At 39.6% G+C, this 24,033-nt stretch overlaps 1 protein-coding gene across 4 annotated transcripts in view; it reads left to right on the plus strand.

The window, feature by feature from the left end:
* The window catches only part of PRPF18 (pre-mRNA processing factor 18), a 48,138-nt gene extending 24,491 nt beyond the window's left edge, over window positions 1-23,647 (plus strand). For all 4 annotated transcript variants that reach the window (XM_082739540.1, XM_082739537.1, XM_082739538.1 and 1 more), the window contains 6 exons: window positions 3,265-3,411; window positions 4,792-4,860; window positions 6,957-7,097; window positions 7,227-7,298; window positions 9,615-9,770; window positions 22,300-23,647. In XM_082739540.1, the coding sequence (XP_082595666.1) occupies window positions 3,265-3,411; window positions 4,792-4,860; window positions 6,957-7,097; window positions 7,227-7,298; window positions 9,615-9,770; window positions 22,300-22,380 (666 nt within the window). In that variant the 3' untranslated portion in view covers window positions 22,381-23,647. The remainder of the gene's footprint in view (window positions 1-3,264; window positions 3,412-4,791; window positions 4,861-6,956; window positions 7,098-7,226; window positions 7,299-9,614; window positions 9,771-22,299) is intronic.
* The last annotated feature ends 386 nt before the right edge of the window (window positions 23,648-24,033 follow it).

Below are 24,033 nucleotides of genomic sequence, written 5' to 3' on the forward strand. Positions count from 1 at the left end.
ACTGTGGCCAAGGTCATCAAAGGGTCCCTTGGACTGGCCTTCCAACTGCATAATACCATAGAGGTTCATCTATGTGATAGTGTAGGTCAGAATTTCCTTCCTTTTTAAGGCTGAATTAATATGCTCTTGTTCATATGGATCCCATTTTGTTTATCCACTCAGCTTTGATGGACATTTGAGTTGTTGCTACCTTTTAGCTATTGTGAATAATCCTGCTTTCAACAGAGGTTTACAAATACCTGTTTGAGTCCCTGCTTTCACTTCTTTTTTGTATACCTGAGATGCAGACTTGGTTGATTCTACAGTCATTCTGTTTAGCTTCTTTCTTTTAAGCATAAATGAATAAAAACATTCACCTGCTCTAATGTTCACAGCAATTTTTTGAAAAAATTTCAGACCTGTTGAAATTCTTAGAATTAGTGGTTTTTATAATGCTTAATTTTTACCAACATTTATTTCTTTTCTATATCCTGAATTCCTTTCTTTATCAAAAGATAGTATTAAGGGGCGCCTGGGTGGCTCAGTGGGTAAAGCCTCTGCCTTGGCTCAGGTCATGATCTCAGGGTCCTGGGATTGAGCCCCACATTGGGCTCTCTGCTTGGCCGGGAGCCTGCTTCCTCCTCTCTCTGCCTGCTTCTGCCTACTTGTGATCTCTCTCTGTCAAATAAATAAATACAATGTTTTTAAAAAAGAGATAGTATTAAAATACTAATGCGAACTATTAAATTAGTATGTGATATAATTTTTCTACTAGTCATGTTTTTTTCCTTGAAAATTTTTCTGGTTATTAATATTAATTTATTACAACCTGCCATATTTTAATCTTCTAAAGCTTTTCCCAGGTACCAAAGAGCTTATTTGTAAATTTTTTAAAAATTGAGGTATAATTGACATATTACATATATTAGTTTCAGATGTATAGCTTAGTGATTTGATATTAGTGTTTTGTGAAATGATCCCCACAATAAGTGTAGTTAATATCTGTCACCATACATAGTTACACATTTTTTTTGCTTGTGGTAAGGACCTTTAAGATCTACTCTTATCGGGCTACCTGGGTGGCTCAGTGGGTTAAGCCTCTGCCTTTGGCTCAGGTCATGATCCCAGGGTCCTGGGATCGAGCCCCACATCTGGCGCTCTGCTCAGCAGAGAGTCTGTTTCCCACCCTCTCCTCCCTGCCTGACTCTCTGCCTACTTGTGATCTCTGTCTGTCAAATAAATAAATAAAAAGTCTTAAAAAAAAGATCTATTCCTACCAATTTTTAAGTACACAGTGCAGTATTAACTGTGGTCACCATCCCAGTGACTTATTTTATAGTTGAAACAGACTATTTGAAGATGAAAACGTAAGCGTGAATGCGTTCTAAAGCTCTCCATATTTACGCCTCCCGGCCACGTCTTAGTCACATTTTATATGTTTTTCTTGTGTATCTTTTAACTTAACGATTATAGTTTTTTTGTTTTTTTTTTTTTACTATTTTCGTCTTTATAAGTGATTAATCTACTATCTTTACTATATATTTACCTATTCCAATGAGATTTATACTTTCATATGTTGTTACTAATTAGCCCCCTTTACAGCTTAAAGAAGGCCCCTTAACATTGTTGTAAGGCTGGTTTAGTGGCGATGAACTCATTTAGTTTTGCGTGTCTGCGAGATTCTCTCCTCCAATTCTGGATGATGACTTTGTGAGGTAGAGTATTCTTGGTTGGAAGTTTTTTCTTGTAACACTTTGAATATATTATGCTCTACCCCTCCCCTTTTGTCCTGCAGAATTTCTGCTGAAAAATCTGCTGATAGGTACACAACAGATGGTTTTTCTTTTGCTGCTTTTAATATTCTCTCCTTGTCTTTACCTTGTGATATTTTAATTAGAATATGTCTTGGTGTGGGTGCATGTAAATTTTTGAGGTGATTGCCATACACTTTCCCAGCAGCTGTACCATTTTACATTTCCAGCAATGAAGAGTTCCATTTCTCCACATCCTAGCCAGCACTTACTACTTCCTGTTATTTTTGATCATAGCCATCCTAATGGATTTGAAGTGGTATCTTAATGTGTGTGTGTGTGTGTGTGTGTGTGTTTTAAGATTTTTATTTATTTGAGAGAGAGAGAGCATGAGCAGTGGGAAGGGGCAGAGGGAGAGGAAGAAGCAGACTCCCTGGGAGAAGAGCCCAATGTGGGGCAGGGTAGGGGGGCGCCTGTCAAAGCAGATGCTTAAATGACTGAGCCACCCAGGCATCCTTTTATTGTGGTTTTAATTTGCATTCCCCTAATGACAAGTGATGTTAGACATCTTTTCATTTGCTTATTGGCATTTTATGTGTGGTCTTCTATTCAAGACTTTTGCAATTTTTAGTGTTTTTTTTTTTGTTGTTAATTTGGAGCAGTTCTTTGTATATTCTGGATATCAGTCATCATCAAATTAGTGACTTGCGAATACTCCCATTCCACTGGTTATCTTTTCACTCTGTTGATAGTATCTTTGCAGAAAAGTTTTTAATTTCGATGAAGTCCAGCATGTACCTATTTTGTTCTTCTGGGTTTTGTGTGTGTGTGTGTGTGTGTGTGTGTGTGTGTGTGTTTGTTTGTTTGCCTGTGCCTTTGGTCTTATATCCAAGAAATGATTGCCAAATCCAATATCATGAAGCTTTCCCCATGTATTGTCCTCTGGGAGTTTTATAGATTGAGCTCTTAAATGTACATCTTTGATCCATTTTGAGTTAGTTTTTGTATGTGGTATAAGGGATGGGTCCAGATTTAAGGCTTCTTCTGTTTTTATCGAATGGTCACAAACTGGATGTGAATAGAATGTGGAATTTTCTGGTTTATTAGAAACCTGGTGAAAGCCTATGATATAGATAAGACGCTATCTTCATGCAGCTGACTTTGCTGAATGTTAAGGCAATTCAGAGTTGTTGCAGTGAGGTTAGACATTTTAAGTAAACTGGGAAAATGGTTGAGGGCTTGAGTGGAGACCTGGTCACTTGTTCAGCATCTATGAATATTCTCATCACTTATGTTTTATTTTTCTGACCAGAGTGGTTTTGTGCATACATTCTTTTAAATTTAAATATGTTCATTATATTTAACTTTGGGCAATGATAGCTGCATAATAAATTGAAATCTTTCTCAAGTCTCTGGTTTTACTACGCTCTTAACTTCTGTGGAGGAAAAAAATGAACTGAACTTACTAGTAGTGAAAAATCAAAAGAAACATGAGTGAAATTCCGTAGTATGTGTAATTTTTCACCTTTCTCAGGGATTGAGGAATGATCTGAAAGCAGCTTTGGATAAGATCGACCAGCAGTACCTCAATGAGCTTGTGGGTGGTCAGGAACCTGGAGAGGAAGACACACAGAATGATTTGAAAGTTCATGAAGAAAACACCACAATTGAAGAGTTAGAGGTAATCTTTACACCCACCTGATCTCATTTCCCGATCACATCCTTCATTTCCTGGGGCAGATGATGCTTGATTTGATCGTGTTGTTCAATTCAGAGCATGCTACTATGGGCTGTGGTCATTACAAAGGCCCTTTTTATAACAAATTTCTTGCTTTTATTTATTCACTCCCTCTTTCCTCATTCTCCACTTACATTACCCTACTTCCTGCCTTCAGAAGTAATCATTCTGACATATTTGATGTGCATCCCCTTATTTGTTGGGGGTCTTTGTAAAGCCAGTAGTATTTTGTATGCTTATGTTTTTAATATACGTAAATGATACTATACTGTGAAAATTTTCTTTTAAATGTTTATTTTTTTCTATTTGAAACTATAGTTAAGATCCTTCTTTGATGCTTTATGTATATCTGAACCTTTGATTTTAACTGCTGCATAGCATTTCCTACTTGATGGCATTCACTGCCTTTTACTTTTTGTTCCCTTGTAATGAGAGCTGGATTTCTCCCAGCTCTCTATTACTGCAAACAGCTTTGTGATGAATAGTCTTGTACGTAACCCCTGTGGACTCAGAAGCAGGATGGCTGGATTTATCTGTGTGTAACTCGTCCAAGTACTGTCATGGTGCTCTCTAGAATGGCTGTACGAGTCTGCACCCCCATCAAAAGTGTGTGCGTGCCTTTTATTCCCACAGCACTGCCAACACTTGGCAGTATCTTGCTTTTTAATTTTTGCCAATGTGTTGAATGTGGAATGATAAATGTAATCCTAATTAAAAATCCATGTTATACTATCTGAATATCTCGCTCGAGCAGAAATTATGGCTTAGTTGAAAGCTTCTACTGCTTAATAAACAGAAACTGTTATTTTTCTGTTTCTTTTCATTCCTGGCTGCGTGCTTTGTGAGATCATAGTTGTTTTAATTTTGCCCCCCCCCCCCCAGCACCTCTCTGTAGATCCTAAATTTGACAGAAATAGTGTGAGCAACCATTTCTGGCTTTTTTCTTAAATAGCTTTATTGAGATACTCACTTTACAACTTAACCATTTAAAATGTGCAGTTCACTGGTTTTTAGTATATTCACAGGTTGTTGCCGCCATCATCATGACCTAACATTTCTATTCCCTTAAAAAGAAATTTATCCATTATTTCCCTAAGCCCCTCCCCGCCTTTTTTGTCTTTTGATTGATAAAAGATGCCTTCCTGTCTAAATTTCAATGACAGATTGGTGTTTTCTTCTTTTTTAACTTACCTAGAAGTTCCTTTGGGCTTTTTAAAAATAGAAATTAGTATATATCATAAATGTCCATGTTCAGACTGGTGTTGAGAATGACTTTTCAACTGTTGGTCTTCACTAATGAACAGAAGCGTTGTTTTTCTGCAGGCATTGGGAGAGTCTTTAGGAAAAGGCGATGATCATAAGGACATGGACATCATTACCAAGTTCCTTAAGGTATGTACTTTTAGGCCTAGGAAAGGACATTTGGGTTGGTTAAAAACTGTTGTTTAATTTTTGGATGATTTAAGGGTTAAGGACTGGAAAGGAAATCCCTCAATAAACATGTTTTGCATGTACACAGTTTATGTTATTGCTGTGCACTGGCATTTGGAGGTTAATCAAAGGAGACATATATTTACTTCACTGCAGCACTTTAAAACTGACTTGTCAATGTAAACACACAGAAAAGAGTCACAGCAGTGGAATGAACAAGAAGTTGGGGGATTTTAAAATTTTTAAAAAACATTCCAGGAGAGAGTGCGGTGAGGGGAGTATTCCAGAAGCTTTTATGAGTAGTGATGACAGTAGGGAGAGGAAGGAGGTGGGAAGACCTTGGCGGTAGAAAAAGGCAAACCCATTAGCAACCTTTCAGAGACTGTTCGTTTTCTCAGTTCTGCAGATAGCTGTGTATCCCTGCTGTGATGAGTTCAATCCATCTTTCTCCTCAGCATTTCTTGCTTTACTGGTTTAGGTAGAGTGTGTGCAAATGCCAGATTCATTTTAGCATTTATTCACAAACCATTTGTGTTCAAGCCAAGAGATTAAAATGCAGGAAGTGCTTTTATTTATATTAACAGTTTAAGTACAACATATTAGTCATCAAGATTCTCAGTCTATTGAAGATATGGTATGGAATTAGATAAGCCTGGGAACTAATGTGAACTAGAATTTTCCTCTCTGAGTGACAGCCTCTCCTTATAGGGTTACCCATAGGTAATGCCACTAGAGGGATATGTCCTCCGCCACCTTCCCTGTGTATGTGCCTCTAGGAATGGTGCTCTTGATGTGTTTGAACCCAGGGGGCCCCAGGGTGGTTTTCCAGGGCCAGGAGGAGGGGTTATAGTTTCTTTATTTCTGTTCTTTGTTTTCCTTCTTTCTCCTTTAGTGACGTGCTTTAGTGGGAGTATTTAAATCGTCCCTACTACCGAAAGCAGAAAGTCCAAATAGAGGTGTACCCCACTATTATAGTGCTTGGTTTTATTGTGCTTTGTTGATAATGCTGTTTTATTTGGTGATTTTGTTGTTGTTGTTTGTTTTTTTTTTTTGGTTTCCTATAAATGGATGGTTTGTGGCAGCCATGTGTGGAACAAGTGTACTGGCACTGTTTTTCCAGTAGCATTGGTTCACTTTGTATCTCTGTGTCACATTTTGGTGATTCTTGCGGTATTTCAGGCTTTTTCATTGTTACTATATTTGTCATGGTTAATTGTGATCAGTGATTAGGACATGAAAGCTTAGATGATGATTAGCATGTTTTAGCAATAAAGTGTTTTTTTAAGGTGGGAAGGGGAGAGGAAGAGAGAGAATCTCAGGGAGGCTCCATGCCCAGTGCAGAGCCTGATGCAGGGGCCCAATCTCAGTCTCATGACCCTGAGAATAGACCTGAGCTGAAATCAAGAGTCAGATGCTTAACCAACCAAGCCACCCAGGTGCCCCAGCAATGAAGTATTCTTTAGTTAGGGTATATACATTTCTTTAAGACATAGTGCTGTCATACACTTAATAGACTCCATTACAGTGTAAACATAACTTTTATATACATTAGGAAACTAAAAAATTCATTTGAGTCACTTTGCTGTGATACTTGCTTTATTAATCCAGTAGTGTGGAACCGGTCCCGCAGCGTCCATGGGTGTGCCTAGAGCACAGCAACATACTTGGAAGATTAAGTATCACAGCACAGTAGGTATTATGGCAAATGAATCTAGGTGGGTTGAATTTTAGTAGAAATAGGAGTAAAAGTTTATTTCTGTCAAAGTTAGCTATGAAATTTGAAATTTGATAGTTGTTAGCAGGAAATTGTTTGCATTAGGAATGAATATATATGTATGTAAATATAGAATAGGGAAGTTAGTGACTTGTTAAGCACTACAAACACTCATGTCATACATGACAAAATAAGCACAAATAGTTCATCAGTTAAATATTGATGCTATTAGAAAAAAATTTACCTTAAAGATGATAATACATTGTTGAGTGTGTTAGAGAACTTTAAGCCTTTTGAACCACTGGGGGGCATCATAGTCTAAATTTACCCATTCTTTCAACAGTTTCTTCTTGGTGTTTGGGCTAAAGAATTGAATGCCCGAGAAGATTATGTGAAGCGCAGTGTGCAGGGCAAACTAAACAGTGCTACTCAAAAACAAACCGAGTCCTATCTCAGACCCCTTTTCAGAAAGCTACGGAAAAGGGTAAGGTTCCTTGAAAAACGCTTTCACATAACTGATTTTTTAAAGACTATCTAAAGTTAGTATAAATGGCAGTCTGTAATTATACACAGTAGCTTCCATAAATAGTTATACTTTTCTTTTCTTTTCCAGAATCTTCCTGCTGATATTAAAGAATCCATAACAGATATTATTAAATTCATGTTGCAGAGAGAATATGTAAAGGTACATTACCATGCTGTGCATCAATATCATGGTTATGAGCTTATCTAGGTTGTGTATGCATAATACGTTCATTTGATGTGGAAGTATTTTACATAGGAGCTTTAAGAATAAATGTGAAATGAATTAGTAGTAAAAAACAAAACAAAACCTTTATTTTCTAATTCATTGTCAGCTTTATTACTAGGCATCGATAATAAACTTTCCTGACCACATTGGTTTTTTAGTCATTTTTACGATAGGTGTAAAGATTCTTCAGAGTATGAACTAGATATAGGCAATGTTTATTTCATGAATGGGATTGAATTTCAAAGATTGTCCAAGATTATGGCTTAGAACAAATTTTTCCATAGAAACAATGTTATGTAGTTTCCCAGGCCAGCTATAAAAGCCTACTTAATCCGTAATATAGCTGAACTATTGTACTAATGATACAATGGAATTTAACCACCCTTTATACTTGTATGAGAAAATATTCCAAGTAAGGCTGCTAGAATTCATCCCACCCATTTCAAAGCAGCAACAATAGCAGGCCCCTTGTTAGGGAAGACTTTTCCTCCTGCCCCAGTGTCTTTGTAGGCAGCAGCAGGGGGAAAGAGCTCCCCGCAGCCCAGCGCTCCTGGAGCGGAGTTCAGGAAGGGGAGTGGGAAGCTGTCACTTGCTGCAGGGAATGGAAGGAGAATGGCCTGCTGTACCAGTAGTGGGGATTGGAAACGTGCCCCTGCATCTGGCCTATCAGCAGAGTCTGAAGAGGGAGGCGTCTAGTGGTAGTGCCACAAGAGTGAGGAGGAGGGAGTTTTAGCGCAATGGAGGAGGGAGTTTTAGCGCAATGGTTCCCCTGTCCGTTCCAGAGCCGTAGGTGGGGCTCTGGCAGAAAAGTGGGGAATGCCAGGGCTTACTCCTGTACTCGGAGTATCTGTAGTAAACAGAGGGTTGCCTGGCATGCCTCCCGGCTAGAACCTTGTGCTGATGAGGTGAACGTAGTGTTTTTACTCCTTCTGAGAGCCAGTTTGTTTTATCAAAGGAAATGTTTTTGTTTTATGCTTATAAATTTTATTCCTGGATAGTTTCTGTTAGTTGCATGGTACTTAATAAGGACAGTTGCCTTGGAAGGGATGGATAAGGTCACCATCGCTGCAGAAAGAAGTCAGATCACTTGCCTACTAGCAAGCATGCCTTCCCTTTCCTTGCTTTTTCTATTTTTATATTCGAGAAGCAGGTGAAAGTTTATTTTGTGTAAACTGCAGAAGAACCAAGAAACTTTAATAACCTATTGGGACAGCTTTCTTTAGAAATTTGGGGAGACTAAATATTGGAAATTTTATCAGTTAATAACCAGTGTGAAAATGGACACAAGTCAGAATCTGATAAGTGTGTAACATGCTTTTTAAAATTAAGCTTTGTAAAACTGAGTAGCGCAAATTCAAATTTGCCTTCAGGGCAGAAGATGGTCTTCTAGTTAGCCTATTTGTGGTACCTGATTTTTAAAATCAGCTCTGCATATCAATCGTGTATTTGGTTTTTAAAAATAAAATCTCTTCAAAACCTGGCTATTTGAGCTTCTCTGAAACCCTAGGGGTCTTTCAGAATTTACTTGATTTCTGTTTTATTTTTATTTTTTCCTCCTAGGTAGCCAGACTTGGTTTAGAAAAAGAGCTGTTTGTCTTCATTGATTTCTGTCTTTACATTTTGTAGCTTTTATTTTAAGGTTTTTGGCAGGTGGGAGGTGCAGAAGGGCCAAAGTGAAACGATCTCATCCAGTAACTATTCAGCTCAAGGGCTAGTATTTAATCTCTGTTTACACATCTGCTGTGGACCCTGTGTGATAGTCCCAGCTCACACAGCCGTCCCCACCCTCCCCCCGCCCCCCAGCCTCAGCTTTCAGAGGCAGACAGTGGATATAGTTGCAGGTTGGATTCTGAAAAACCAGTCAGCCTCCATCTTCTCCATGTGACCACCTGTAGAGAAGACTGGGTCTAGAGGAGACCGAAACTAGAGTTGCATCAAAGTACCTACCTGGGAATTCCCGATCTGAAATGTATTAATTGCAGGGGTACAAAGGCTGCAAAGGAATGTTTGTCTTTTTACTCACAGGGTTAGCTTTGGTTTCTGGTTTTCCATGGACGTTTGTGGTCCTGGGCAAGGCAGTCCTGACACCTCATATTTTAATTTCTTTTGTTTGAATAATGGAAATGATAATACTTGCAACATGCTGAAGAGATGGATGAAATTTGTGTTGTAAGGGGCTGTGAAATACTTCACAAATTGGGACCAACCCAGTATTTTTGTTTTCCTGATCTCTTAAACTTTTCTTTTTAGGCTAATGATGCTTATCTTCAGATGGCCATTGGAAATGCCCCTTGGCCCATAGGTGTCACCATGGTTGGTATCCATGCCAGAACTGGCAGAGAAAAGATTTTTTCTAAGCATGTTGCGCATGTTTTAAATGATGAAACACAGCGGAAATATATTCAGGTAAGCAACTGCGAGGGAGAGAAGTTGCTCTGGAGGTTAACGTTCTGCAGTTCCCAAACTGTCAGTTTTTGAGAGCAGGAGAAGAATTGTAGCAAACTGGATACAATACGATAGGACACAAGTCCAATTTTTTTAAGTACTTACACTTAAGACCTCTTCACAGAATAGAAGAGAAACCTTGTAAGTTTCGTATACGACGCAAGACAGGATGAGACGTGCTTTAATTCCCTTGGCATTGGAAGAATGCTGTTTCATTTGGCTTTGGGAGTTTGGTGAAGAAGGACAAATTTAGACTGTTTAGCAGTAATTCTCATTTTGTCATTTTCCAGATAGATCTAATATCTACTGGGCTAAAAAGAAGGTATGAATAGTAAAAATCTGGCTTTAATGAAAAATTATTTTCAGTAACATTTAATGATACTTCTTGACACAAACAGGGTGAAAGGGTTAATAGTTTATTTTCTTACGGTCCTCTTTGCGTCACATAAACTGGTTTGCGTTATTGTTGGGTAAAACTTTTCTCCTTAGTGGGGGAAGAAAGTCAACTGTTAAATCACTATTGCCAAATTGTCAAAAATCCCAGGTTCTGTCTGTATAAGGACTTGTGCCGGATGCTAATTCTAAAGTTTGAAGATGATACTCGGGAAGTTTACTTAAAATGTAAAATTTGCTTAGAATGCATAACGTGCTTTCAGATTTTGTGCCAGAGAGCAATTATTACCATATTCATGAATTATCTTGTTATGTGATTTCAATTCCAAGTGCTGAAGATTAACTTGTGCGTCATGCTTGATGCCTTATTCATATATATTAGCATTTTCAAATAGTTCAACTTGACTCCCTAATATGAATTGTAGAATTTATAGAGTTCAAATATACTTGTTGAAATTCAAAGACCTTTCCATTTTTTAATAACCACTAGTGACTGTTGAAGGCAAAAAGCTTTTATTTCAGTGGGGGGAGGGGAAGGTCATTTTGCTTTAACAATAGAAAACAGTTTCCGATGATTAAATTTGCTAATTGTGTTCAGCTGTACCATGGCCAAAGCCAGAGTGTGTGTAGAAGTTCATATAACAACATAAATTGTCTCAGGGACAGCTTTTAGGTTTTTCAACAATAGCATGATTTCCACTTCCCCACAAACCGATTTTCTTCTTAAAAATATATCTAACATTTTTAAAGATTCCTGGTTTATTTTTGAAAGCTATATAATGACCTGTTCTTCCATTGGTCTTCTTTTTCAACTCTTCCTTCCCATTTAAAAAAATCTTCTTTTTTTCCTCCAAGATGATTAGGGAAAATTGGACTTAGGCTGAACTTTAGGAGGATGTTTGACCTAAACCTAATACTTTTCTCGTGGACAGATGTTGATATGCTAATACAGTCAGGTAGATGCATAGCTGGTTGAGTGCAGGATGCCACAGGACTCGGTAATGGATCCATGGCTCTTCGGATGGATGCTAGTGAGATATCATGGGGTTCTTAGTCACTCAATCCTGTCCTGTTAAAATATTTTAATGATTGATTTGGTTGGCTCTATCTATAGAGAGGTTTATTTATCAGATTTATGGACAAAAAGGGTAGGGTGTGTGTTAAGGTGGAAAAGGACATTGGCATTTCAGCAGTTCTTGACAGACTGAAAGAAAGAACAGATTCTAAAAATGCAATATGTAGCAAGAATGACCATAAAAAAATTGGATCCAGGGAACTGGTTGCTTGAATATACAGTCTGAGCAATGTAGATATGAGAAAGGATTAGGGAATTTTGTAGGCTATACATGCAGTAAAATTAAGAGTATGATATGACTTCTACAGAATCTAATGGTAATTTATGCTACATTATTAGACATAATAATTTAGGTGTAGGTTCCATAGGCAAGAACGTGGTTCACTGTTAACATACCCAGAGTCTAGAACAGTTCCTTACTCAGTGGTGTGTGCTTAGTAAATGTTTGCTGATGGAATGAATATTGTATAGGACCAGAAATGTGAAAGTCGTGTTACTTTTGTAGTTCTTGAAGGAAAGGAGACTGTTGGTGGGGGATCTGAGCAAGAGACCTGTAGATAATGGTGGCCCTTTTCTGGCAGAAAAGGGAGTAAACTTGTCCTATAGTTAAGGATCAATTGAAGTAATAGGAAGGAAGATGCATTTTTTTTAATCAGCCCAAGAAAACAGTGATTTTCTTTTTATTAAACTTTTATTTTTGAATAATTACAGATAAACTCACAAGAGGTTGAAAAATAGGACAAAGAAGCTTTTTAACAGAAGTGCCCTGAGACAGGAGTAGAGCCACTTGCAATATGTGAGGGAGATCTCTGCCACTTGATGTTTGCCAGCATCAGGTTAATTATTGCCCTTTTTGCTCCTTGGATATCTTTGATTCTGCTCTGCCATTTTTCCTTGAGGCCATTGCTTAAACCTAAGGTTGCAAGCTCACATGCCCCAATAGTCAGTAATGAGTGAGCTGAGTGTGTAAGAAACACTTGAGTCTTTTGTTTTCCTACTTCTCATATAGGCAAAATCGAAGCAGTATTTCATTTTGTCTCAACTCGTTGTAACAGGGGACAGTGAAGGCTAGTGTGAGGTGTCAACTGATGCATGACCTTCACTGGTACTGGAGTTACTTCAGCTTGTTGTTCCCTCGGAGGGATAATAGTAGTGCTCCATCCTCCACTTTTTAAAAAATATGCTAAATATCTTAATTTTTTCAAAAAAATTGAATGGTTCTATTTTTAAAATAGTGGCACCAAATTAAAGTAGCATTGTGTATGGACAAGTAAAATGCTGATTTCTGATGTCTGTGGTGCGAATCAGCTCAAGGCCAAAAAACACTGCCATCTCTACGTGAGAGTTTTATGAAATTCTTGATGGCAATGAATGGACTCATTTACTAAGGTCTTTTGAGTCTTCCTCCTGTTACTTTGGTGTTTGGGTGAGGTGGATTTGGACTATCCTTGGAAAAGGAACACTTTAAATATATTATTTGAAGGTTAAGTCAGGGGTTGACAAACTTTGTCTTAAAGGATCGGATAGAAAATACTTGAGGCTTTGCATTTCCCAGGTGTCTGTTGCATCTCTTGGACCTGGCAGCTGGGGTGTGAAAGCAGCTGATGGCTGCAGTCTGAGGACTATACTTAGGAAAGACGCGGGTGGCCTGTGGACCCTAGTTTGCTGACCTCCAGGAAACTGCCTGACCCACACGTTTTCTACTTTAAGATACTGGTGGAGTAGGCAGTAATGGAAATTCTTAATAGGGTAACTATTTCTACTAAATTGAGGTACAGTTAACCTATCAAAGGCAGTGAGTGTGTGAGGTGTACTCACCTTCATTGTACAGCTCAGTGATTCTTGGTGTGCATAATAATTTATCAAGACAGAAAACAACATCTAGATGCAGAATGTTTCTGATGGCACCTCAGAAATTTGTTCATGCCTTTTCCGGCTCAAGTCCTCCTGCCGTCAGAAATAACCAGTCTTCTGACTTGTGTTATTACAAGTTAATTTTGCCTGTTTTTGGACATCATTTAATGGAATCTTAGATGTATGGAATAATCATTCTTTTATTTAGAAAACCTGGTGAGAAATATCTGTGTTAGAAAATACGGTTGAAAATAATTCAAGGGGCTATTTTATTGTACCATGATTTCATCTTTGGGTTTTATGTAAACCTCTATAGAATTTAAACTGTGAAAGTTGTTTGAAGTGTTCTCTTACTCACAAAAATTAAACACACCACAGGGAGGGTTTTTTCACCATGCAGATCAAAGAAAAGCTGTATAGTTTATTAGCTAGCCTCAAATCTGGGGTTAGATTTAAATTGGTGTTAGTAACTTCAAGAACTTTATTTGTTTGCCAAATACAGATGTAACCTTTGGCCCAGATTTGGGAAAAGCTTCTTTTATACAGATTATAGTAAGCTCTTGCTATTGAGAGACTATAATTGAGTCATTTAAAGACATCTCTTGAAAAGGTTCATGTCTTGGGCATTCTTTACTTGTCTGTGAAGACGAGGAGGAGGAAGAGCTAAAATGCACACCAGGTGGCTGTTTGCTCTGCAGGTCACTCTCCACTTTTCCTCACCTTGTCCTGTGCCCCGAGAAACCTGGCTTTTATGAACATTGACAGGCTCCCTTTTCTTGCGTCTGAGATGGGTAGGCAGTGACAGGGACGGGAAGGCGTTTTGTAGGTGGCAGAAGCACAAGTTTGGAGTATTTATTTCCGCGCCTTCCTCCCTGTGGGGTCACTGAACGATGATGGCACCTCCTACCCACGGCCGTAGCTTCTCCCAGATGGCTGTCAGCACACAGTTACCCTCTCTGGGCTTCGGTTAACTCCCCCTTTCCTTGCCTCTCAGAGCACAGGCTGGCTACTGCTTCCCAGTGTTGGTACTCACAAGGCACTGTACTGTCTCCTGTTGGTCCCACGTCCTGCCCATTCCATGCCTTTGTAAAGTTCTGGGAAATACTACCATCGAATTTTCAGGTTTGAGTGTGCTCTTTGTTTCCTGCTGGTAACATCCCTGATATATCTAGATTAATTGATCTGTGTACTGTGTTAGAAAAGATTTCTTTGGGGATTAGATGATTAAGCAGTAATAATTCATTCTGAGTAATTTTTCTTAGAGTCGCACATTCCTATAACAAGTCTGCTCTGATAGTTGTTTTCTGTAATCTAAGTTAGCAAATTCCCTAGTAAAGACATCATTCTAACATTTTCTGTCCGTTATTTCAATCCATATTTCAGGTTTTGGGGTATATACTAACATTTGTAAATTTATAATATATTCATGTGTTGCCCCAAATGATAAAACAGACACTTTAGTCACTGCACTGAGTGGTCACAACTTGAGCCACACATTGAATAGACAGTCTCATGGTTAGCTGGTAAATATTCCCTTAGCGTCAAAGCATATGTCACACTTGTGGGTCATGTGGCTTCATGCTGCCTCCTGGCATTGTTGGCTATGACCTGCCATTTCCTAAATGCAGGTTATTGTGTGATATTGTACTGTTTACCCATTTAATGTTTTCTGCCATATTAGATTTTTAGAAAAAAATACTGCTAGCATTTATTGACCACATACGTCACCTTTTAAGATCATAGAATAGCAGTGTTCAGTGGAAACACATTTGGGGACTGCTGATCTAAGCAGTGCATGTTTCCTTTTCAGCTGGCAACTGAACTGATAGCAAACAGACATTTAACTTGGGGTTCTAAATCTTCTATTTCTCAACTACATGCTTGAGAAAAAAGATCACCCTGTACTGGGAAAGGTAATCAAATAACGGAAATCTTCCCCCAGATGGGTCAGTTAGTAAAAATTTTTACCTAACTTAGCTAAGCAGGCAAGTGCTATTTTTAAAATGGAGTTCTCACTTGTGATTGTACTTTGTTACTTTCTGTGAAATGTTGAGCCTTTGAGCTAGAAATACGTTCTCTTAAAGGAGCATTCAGACAAGTGAAAAATGAGTGCAGCTCTGCTTCTTACTGTGAGCCAGAGAGGCACCCTGAGTCCCGAGTTACCAGTTTTGTTTCGGTGTCCATTAAGTTCTACAGATACTGAAATATTTTATACTTTTGATACTTGCAGTAGGACTTTTCATCATCCCAGGTTGTGAGGTCCAGATAAGTTATTTAAAAGGCTAGAGTGAGTTATTTCGATGAAAGCGCTTTTAATGATCTTGTGTGAAAAGAATTCCTGTAGACAGTTTTTGAGGGATTGGCCTTTTTTTGTCTAACTGTGGGTGTTAGTTGAAATTGTAGAAATTAACTTTTCATTATTAAGTACACGTTTTTTAAATATTCTGTTTTAGGTCAAGTGAGTATTCCTTCAGTCCAAAGTGAGGATTAATTCTTAAGTGTCTTGTATTCATTTTTTATCAGAACTTCAGCAGCTCATTGACAGAATTTTAAATAGCTAGGAAGAAAATGTCACTCAGCTAAGATCTTACTTTTCACATTCCTGGGCTGTATCACTAGACGGATCTGTGCTTTCATTTTCAAGACTTTGTTCTTAGAGTATAGACTAGTGATAGGGACAGAAATAATTGATGAGATGAAATGTCTTTTTTGTACTTCAGTACAGAGATTACTTAAGAACAGTAACAAAATCTTCCTTAAGTCGTAGTAATTAATGAGAATTTATAAATGAAAAGGCAAGTCTAGCCGAAGAATTGTGATTGTAGTTGGTTTGGTTTTAAAAAGTTACTGTTTTCTGCAATAATAATAAAAAAAAATTGGTAATTTTTTAGTGGCTGCAGGTTGATATAATGGTTCATTGATTTTTATCTGGGTATAAACAGCTTTCATTATGGAGAATTTGTATCCTGTATCATGTGCTATAATACACCAGACTGTATCTGTATTTGATACAGATATACTTTATGTAGAATATTCTGTAACACTTTATGTAGAATATTTTATGTAGAATATTCTGTAGAATATTATACACTTTATACTTTATGTAGAATATTTTGTAACACTTTCAATTAGATTTTTGGAATATTGTGAAATAAACAAAATTTACCATGTTCATCACTTTTAAGTGTACAGTTTTAGACTTTTATTTCAATGCAAGTATTTTTCTAGAAACATACTGATGAAAATAGTTTGAAATTTGTGTGGAGAAGAATCATTAAGAAGCCATTAATGTAAACTATAGAATCTGGAGGGATCAAGATGTGGGACTATTTGACACTTCTTCTAAAAGGTCAGACTATAGGATGGGGCTGAAAATGAGGGAGTGGCTGAGAATTAGGATAAGTAGGCCAGAGAGATTCCTTCTCCCTTATCCAGGTGGGCTCTCTTGCTCTTCTCTGGCAGAAAGCAGTTAACTTCCTAAGGGATCTGTACTGTTCAGGAATCATGACATGCCTTAGTGAAAAGAGGAAACTTAACTGAGAGCCTGTGTATTGGCAGATGAGCCCTGTAGTTCCTGTTCTCCCTTGATCCCTGTGATCTTGGAAGCCGGGCTTTTATCTTCCCACTCAGGAATTGAGAGGATTCTTCTCTGTGAACTGACTCGAGAAAAGATTGGCAGTTACTTAACATTCAGTATTCCTCCAATGAAAAAAACTAGCTTGCTGCCATATTGTCCCCAAATGAACCTCCACTGACAGGCCCTGCCCATTCAGGGAGTGTCCCTTAGCTCTTCAGTGCCTCACTCGTAAATATAAATGTTCACCTAGGATCATCAGATCTTTAGAGAAAGTTTACAGTGTGAAAGAGACCAAAATAAACCCTAGAAAACAAGGAATTCAGAGAAAGAAGGAGCAGGGGAAAAAAAAAAAAAACCCTTCAATTAAAAGCTTGCTTAATATCCTTAGCTAAGACTGTGACCATGAAATAAGAACAGTATGCCACAAAGAAGAGTCAGAGAATCAAAATTAGCTTTGAGAAATTAAACATAACAGAAATTCAAAAGTTAAAGGGTTAGAAGGATAAGACAATGAGGGAGTCAGTCTAGAAGATCTGCAGTATTCAGATTCCAGGGAAAAGTGAACAGAGAAATTGGAGAGTAGGAAATAAAGACTAATGCAGAGAAACTTCCCAGAGGTGAAAGATCGAAGTGTCTAGAATGAAAAGAGCTCACTGAATACAGAACAAATGAGGATGAAAGTTCTCACACCAAGACCTAATATAATGAAATACTAGAAGGCCAGAAGTTAAAAAAAAGACTTGAAATGCTTTGGGAGAAAAGAAACAGGTCATTTACAGGGACTCAGGGATTCAAATGCTATCATACTTCTCATTAACAGTTCTGGAAGCTGGGAGAAAGTGGGAGAGTACCTGTGTCATAACAACGAAAATAATTTTCAACTCATTTACATTCTTCTTTGAACTACCCGTTAAGTGTGAATATAGGCTAAAGATGTTTTCAGATGAGTCTCAGAATGTCTTCAGAATGTGACCTCCACGTATCCTTCTCCAGAATCATTGTTAATATTTATATCGTGCTCACTGGATGCTTCACTTCAGTACTTGGGAGCAGCAATATGAGGTTGATGGCATAATTTCTCTGTTTTACAAGTGAAGAAACTGAGCTATGGAGAAGTTTGCAGGGTTACCCAGCTAGGAAGGGCCGGAATGAGGATTTGAACCTAAGTCCATGGTGTTAGACTGCCTCTACTTGAGGATATACTCCGTCACCGTGACAGAGGGAAACAGAGAAGGTCCAGGAAACAAGATCCAGGACAGGAGTGGATCAGAAGGAACTGCCGGATTGGAGGTGAAGGGATGCACTAGGGTAACAGCAGTACAAGGAGCTCCGGAATTCATTTGTTCTAGGTTGGAACACAGAGAGGGCTCCAGGAGAAAAATGGAACAGATTTAATACCTGTTCTGTTTGGCCATATTGAGCGTAGCCTACTGGTGAAAAGTAAATTGGTGGTATCTCCATAAACAAAAAGAGAAAAATATGAAAGGAGGTACCGTCACAATATGCTGCGTGGCTCTGCTTTGAATAATATTTGTGTAGACAGTATGCAGTAAATCCTGGATGTTGCATCCACTAGGAATTACGATTGGGGAGAATGGGGAAGAGAATTGCGGTGAGGTGTGTATGCCTGTGCAGGGCCAGTGAGTGTGGCGTAAGAAGATTAAATCTCAGCTTTCACAGTAGGAAGTCCGTAGAGACGATTTTGAGACAGAAGAAAAATCAGGCACTGTCAATATCAGTACATACCAGAAGAAACAGGAGATTTAAAGTGGTTGCCTCTGGGGTGCTGGAATTAGGGACTGGAAAGTGTGAGGCAGAGGACTGCTATCATTTAAGAAAGCATGTGACTTCAAAAAGATAATTGTGTGTATACAAAACATGGCGTTATTTTTCTGTCTCAGCCCATAACCTGTGTGTCAGCAAACCTTGTGGTTCTATATGCAGAGTCTGTCTGTGGTCGGGGCCCTTCTCCGCACTATCACTGCTGCCCCCTGGGCTTAGCCACCAACCTCTCTTACCTGGATTACTACAGCGTCTCTTGTCTGGACTCTGAGCTTGTATCCTTGTTCTTTTTTCTCTTTTTTAAAGATTTTATTTTTAAGTAATTTCTACACCCAACATAGGGCCTGAACTTAGAACCCCGAGATCAAGATTTGCATGCTCTACTGAGCCAGCCAGGCACCCCATATCCTTGCTCCTCTTCAGGATCTGCACAGCACCCAGAGTGAGGCAGTTCCAGTATGATTCAGATGATGATGCTCTCTTGCTCAGAGCTCTGCAGTGGTGTCCTCGCTCACTTGGAGTAAAAGCTCAAATGCCCTTCTGGCCACACACCCTTCCCTGCTATATTTTTCTTCATCACATTTATCATCTAATATTACATGTTTTACATATTCCTTTTGTTTCTTGGCTCTGTTCCCTCATTAGAATATAATCTTAATGAGTGTGGGGATTTTTGTCTGCTTTGTTCCCATATTCTCAGCTGAAAACCGTGCTTGGCACACTTGTAGCCCCTGAATAAAGATTTCTTAAATAAATGTATTGCTTTCATGGAAAAAAAATTACATTTAAAAATGGCACCAGTTTTTAGGAAGCTGTTTGCAATAAGCTAAGCTAAGCAGTTCGTTGTCTGACTGGTGTAAGCATCCTCGAGCAATTGGAAACGGAAATCCCAGGGGATCTAATTGAAAAGATTTGTTTCCAATTTGGAAAATAACCATATGCTGTCCTGACATTACACCCCTTGAAAAATGTGTGCTGTGTACTATCAGTCCTTACTGCAGAAGTGGGTCATAATGTTTTGTGGTAACCATTTATGACTCAGACTGTTGACTTTCACAACCTTTTGGCAGCTGAGATTTCAGACAGGATACTGGTATTTATTTTTAAATCCTAGAATCTGCTTAGTGAGGTTAAGTAAGCATCAGAGATATCTCCTATGAGGAGCCAACAGCCAAGATTCCATTTCTTACAGGGAACACTACTTCCAGCAGTCTGAACACCAGTTGGCCTCATAGTGGCTCCTAATCCTCCTTGGCGTGTTGCGGCTGACGAAGGCTGCTCGCATCTCGTTGGCGCGGTCTTGCTCAGCCCTCTGCCTTCTCACCTCTTCGTTCAGAAAGTATAAGGTGCCACACGAGTGCGATCCCCTACATTTCCATGGCTCCAGATCACATGTGTGCATGCACATGGTTAGAGTTCCCAGCGGGAGAAGCTGCACTGTGAGAGGGGAGGGTCTTCATCCTGAAGCAAACCCCGATCCCTGGGGGCCAGCCGCGAGAAGACGTGAGCGGGGAGCGACGTGAATGACACGGTCTCTCTCTGCACTGCCTGCCGATGTCTCCTTGGAAGTCAGCTGAAGCATAACCTTACTGCACACTCCCACTTCTTAAGTTAGCACCGTGTGGCTACGCTTTGAATCTATGAAGGACTTAAGTGAGGTGCTTGAAAATCATGCTCCTCAGATGTTGGATCTGTTAGGCTGTAGTTCCGTGTGTATTTGAGGGGATGTATATTTGTGTTCAGTTAACTGTGGCACCAAAGAGGTTTCACAGGGACTTTTGTTGTTGTCATTATTGATTTTGTTTGGCTTTTGGTGATTTCCTGAGTGTAAGCGTTGTTTGCATACTTTGGTAATTACAGAGGAAGAGTTCTAAATGCGTGATGGTGACTTGGGTCCCTGTTACGTCAGCGGGTCTTTCCAGGCTGTGATTTGCCTTCCTCCTCAGACTTCCAGATACGCCCTTGTGTTACTGCATTGTATAACGATCTATATAATGATAGCCACACACTGCTTTTCCTGATAGGCTGTGAAGCTCTTTCTTGTTTTAAGAGCAGATATTATTTTGTTGTATTGTTTTGAGGAAAGACTGAATCCTGACAGAATCCTAGTTAAGTAGCAGGCAGTGTGCTGTATACATTTTCATATTCAGTATCTAGTAGAGCTCTGACCGAAGCCAGCCTTTGGCCTGTGATAGGATTTCATTGTTCTTGTTACTGTGATAGGGAACTGGATGGCTTCAGCTTTTGCAAACCCACGGATGAGAAACCTTAAACTAATTTGTGCCAAACAATACCTTGTGGGTCATTAAAGTGAAGTGCCATTATGCTTGGTGGTGGTTTATGTATAGATCGCAATAAAACATTGAGCAGAGCGTCTCCTTGTAAACAAAGCTTGTAGACTGGCAGACGAGAGTGAATAGCATCCATTGCTATTGGCGGAGCTCTGCCAGAATTGTTCTGGAGAGATCTGTAGTGACGTGTTGCAGATTTCTACTCTTGTCCCTCTCCTGTTGGTGAATTCGGATAATGACTTAGGGGTATATTTGCTCAGTGGTGGATGAGAAAACCGAGAGGAATAACTAAAAGCCAGATGCCAGCTAAGGATGTTGAAAGATCACAGAAGGATCTGTGAAGGGTGAGCTGCAGGGAGCCGAATGCATTCTAATAGTGGCAGTTATTGTCATCGATTCCCAAGTCTCTACAGAGTTACAAACTGGTGAAGAACTGGCCAAACTGCAGAAGAGAGACAGGCACTTAAAATTTGTGAGATCCCGTGTGTCTTAGTTGCTTGTCACCAGAACCTGGTGACAGATGCCAAAGGTGTAGAACAGAGGCAGTATGGGAGTCCTTGGACTGAATTCTGAAGGAATAGCTGGGTTAGGTTTGGGATGCTGTACTGTGCTCTTACACTTATATTAGAATGTTTTTATCATGTAGTACTTGGTAATATAAAAGAATACATGTAATATATAAGTTATGAAATAAAAAATATATCTAAAGACTGATTCCCAGCTTAAGAACTAGAACATTCTGAAGAACATTGACTGTTTTCCTCCTCTACCCCAGAAGTAACTGTTATTCTGAATTTGCCATTGCCTTGCCTTTTTCAGAAGTAATTCTTCCATGCTGTGTGTGTATTTATAAGCCATGTATTGTTTAAAATTTTTCAGTTTCATTAAAATGACATTATACTTAAAAGCCTTTGCTCCTGGCTTTTTATGTTCAGTATTGTTTCTAAGATGCATGTGTTTCAGTTCTCAACAAGAATCCCTCATCAACAGAATTTCTGCATGGAACACAGAACATCTTGTGTGTTTTCTCAGTTCTTGCAAGGATGGTACATATGCAGCACTTTCTAGATGCACTGGAGAGCTGCGATCTGGGTACCTACCATGGGTGCTTGAAAGCAGCACTTTGGGCTTCACTCTCTGTTGGAACCCACTGGAGTTCTAGTTAATACTAAGTTAATACTAGTTGATACTAGTTAATACTAAGTTAATATTAGTTAATACTAAGTTTATTGCTGTAAAATGTTCCATGTGTGAGCATAGTAAAGCTTACTCATCTCTTCTCTTGAGGACGTTTGGGTCGTTGCCAGCACTTCCGTTGTTGTGGACAGTTTCGCTCTGTGTTGTATGCATCTTGGGTGTATGTGAATAAACATTTCTCTCTGTGTACATCTGGTTGGTGTTGCTGGGGTGCTGCATTTTCATGGGGACATTGGTAAACCCGTGAATAAAACGAAGGGTGATTCGGAATAGTTCATTCAGCTCTATCATAACCAGTCTTTATTCTTATTATCTTCTTAGGGATTGAAGAGGTTAATGACCATTTGCCAGAAGCACTTTCCTACAGATCCATCAAAATGTGTGGAGTACAATGCACTGTGAAGTCTGTGAATGGTGTCGAAGTAATAGGAAACTTGAGTGGTCGTGGCACAGACTTCTGGAATTACCAGCAAGAGTGACGGAAGAAGAGCAAGGAACGCGGTTTCCTGTGTTTGAGTTCTACCTAATTCTCCTCTCACAGTGTTAAGAAATGGTGTTGGCTCTGTCACATCCGCTGCGAACTGATTTTTGTGTCATTTACTTTAAATAGTCAAAAAATTAAGTTCTAAAACTTCTTCAAATTTAAATGTGTAGACAACTGTCCCAGAAGGGGATCTAAAATGATGTCTTCCCTCTAGACCTGCAAGCTGGCAGTTAGATGCCTGAAAAGGAACATTTGAGGATGGACTTACTTCTTTCTGTAAAATATGGTAATTTTCACATTGTCTTTTATGTAACATTTTTTAAAAGATATTTTTATATATTTCAACAAAAATATGGAACCATTTAGTGAAACTTTATAGTCCTTAAACGTTGCTGAACTTTTGCCATCTTGCAGTAGAATTGGAATGTAAATATTACTACTGTTAACTCAAGTGTTGTTTTTCTTGCATTTCAAGGCTTGCTTTTACCTTCTAAGGAGTGTAAATTTTGGTATTTGTCATCTCTTGGGACAGAAAGAATTAAAAGGAAATCGTGATTTGAAAAAGATGGTACATGATACCAACAGAAGTTTAAGTTAAGGAACCCCAGTGCATCAGAGTTCAAGGTGGGGCAGTGGATTGTCAAGCCAGCCAAGGATGGAGCTGTTGGGACACCACTGGTTATTCCCAGACCAGGACTGCTGGCAAGTCTCCCCATCGCAGGGTCTGTGGTGGGCTGCCGCCCCTGGCTCTGTGCCACCGGCCAGAGGGACGAGGGCCTGGGACTCCGGTCCCTGCCTGACCCAGTAGGCTGGGTCTGAGTTGGCCCAGATGGAAGACTTGCGGATCTCACAGTGTCCTATGCAGATAATGCCGATGAATCACTGCGGTCTGCGAGCTGCGAGGACTCGGTTAATAGAGGAAGGTGGGTGAAGGGAGCCAACCTGCCCAGGTGGAGTGGCAGTGTCGGATAGCAGTAAGGGGGTGCTTCCGAGGCAGCACTGCCGAGCTGGAGATCCCAGCTTTCCCCCCATGAATGTGTGACCCTGGGCATCTCTTAGCCTTTCTCCACTTGACTTCCCCATCTGCAAGCGGTCGTGAGGAATTGCAGCGTATACCTCAGCGCGCCGTTGTGGTGTTCAAGTCAAATAAAACGCTTAGCACTCTGCCTGGCAAATGAGAGCTCAGCCAGTACTGGTTCTTGTGTCCTTGTTCCTAGAGTGTTGCCACAGTAGTGTTCCTGAGCCCTGTGCCTAGGGACGATGTGTGCTCAGGACATGGGAACCCTAGCGACGGGGTGGGAGCGGTTACTAACAGGGACCGTGTCTTGGCTCTTGACCACTCCTGCTTTTCAGCCAGTTCGGAGTCGAAAGGATGAGAGATCATGGGGGAAGCTGGAGTCCGCTAAGTTGTAGGTGGGGGTCGCTTCTCAGCTTCACGGTCACCTATTCTGGCCGCTTTGGGAAGGCTTGAGAGCCTTTTGTGGTCATTTGCGTATGGCCATGCCTGTCGGATCATTTCTGCGGGGTTACTGCTCGGGGTGGCTGGAGCTCGCCATCGTGAATTGAATCAG

This window comes from Mustela nivalis (assembly GCF_964662115.1).
Source record: "Mustela nivalis genome assembly, chromosome: 7".
NCBI lineage: Eukaryota > Metazoa > Chordata > Mammalia > Carnivora > Mustelidae > Mustela > Mustela nivalis.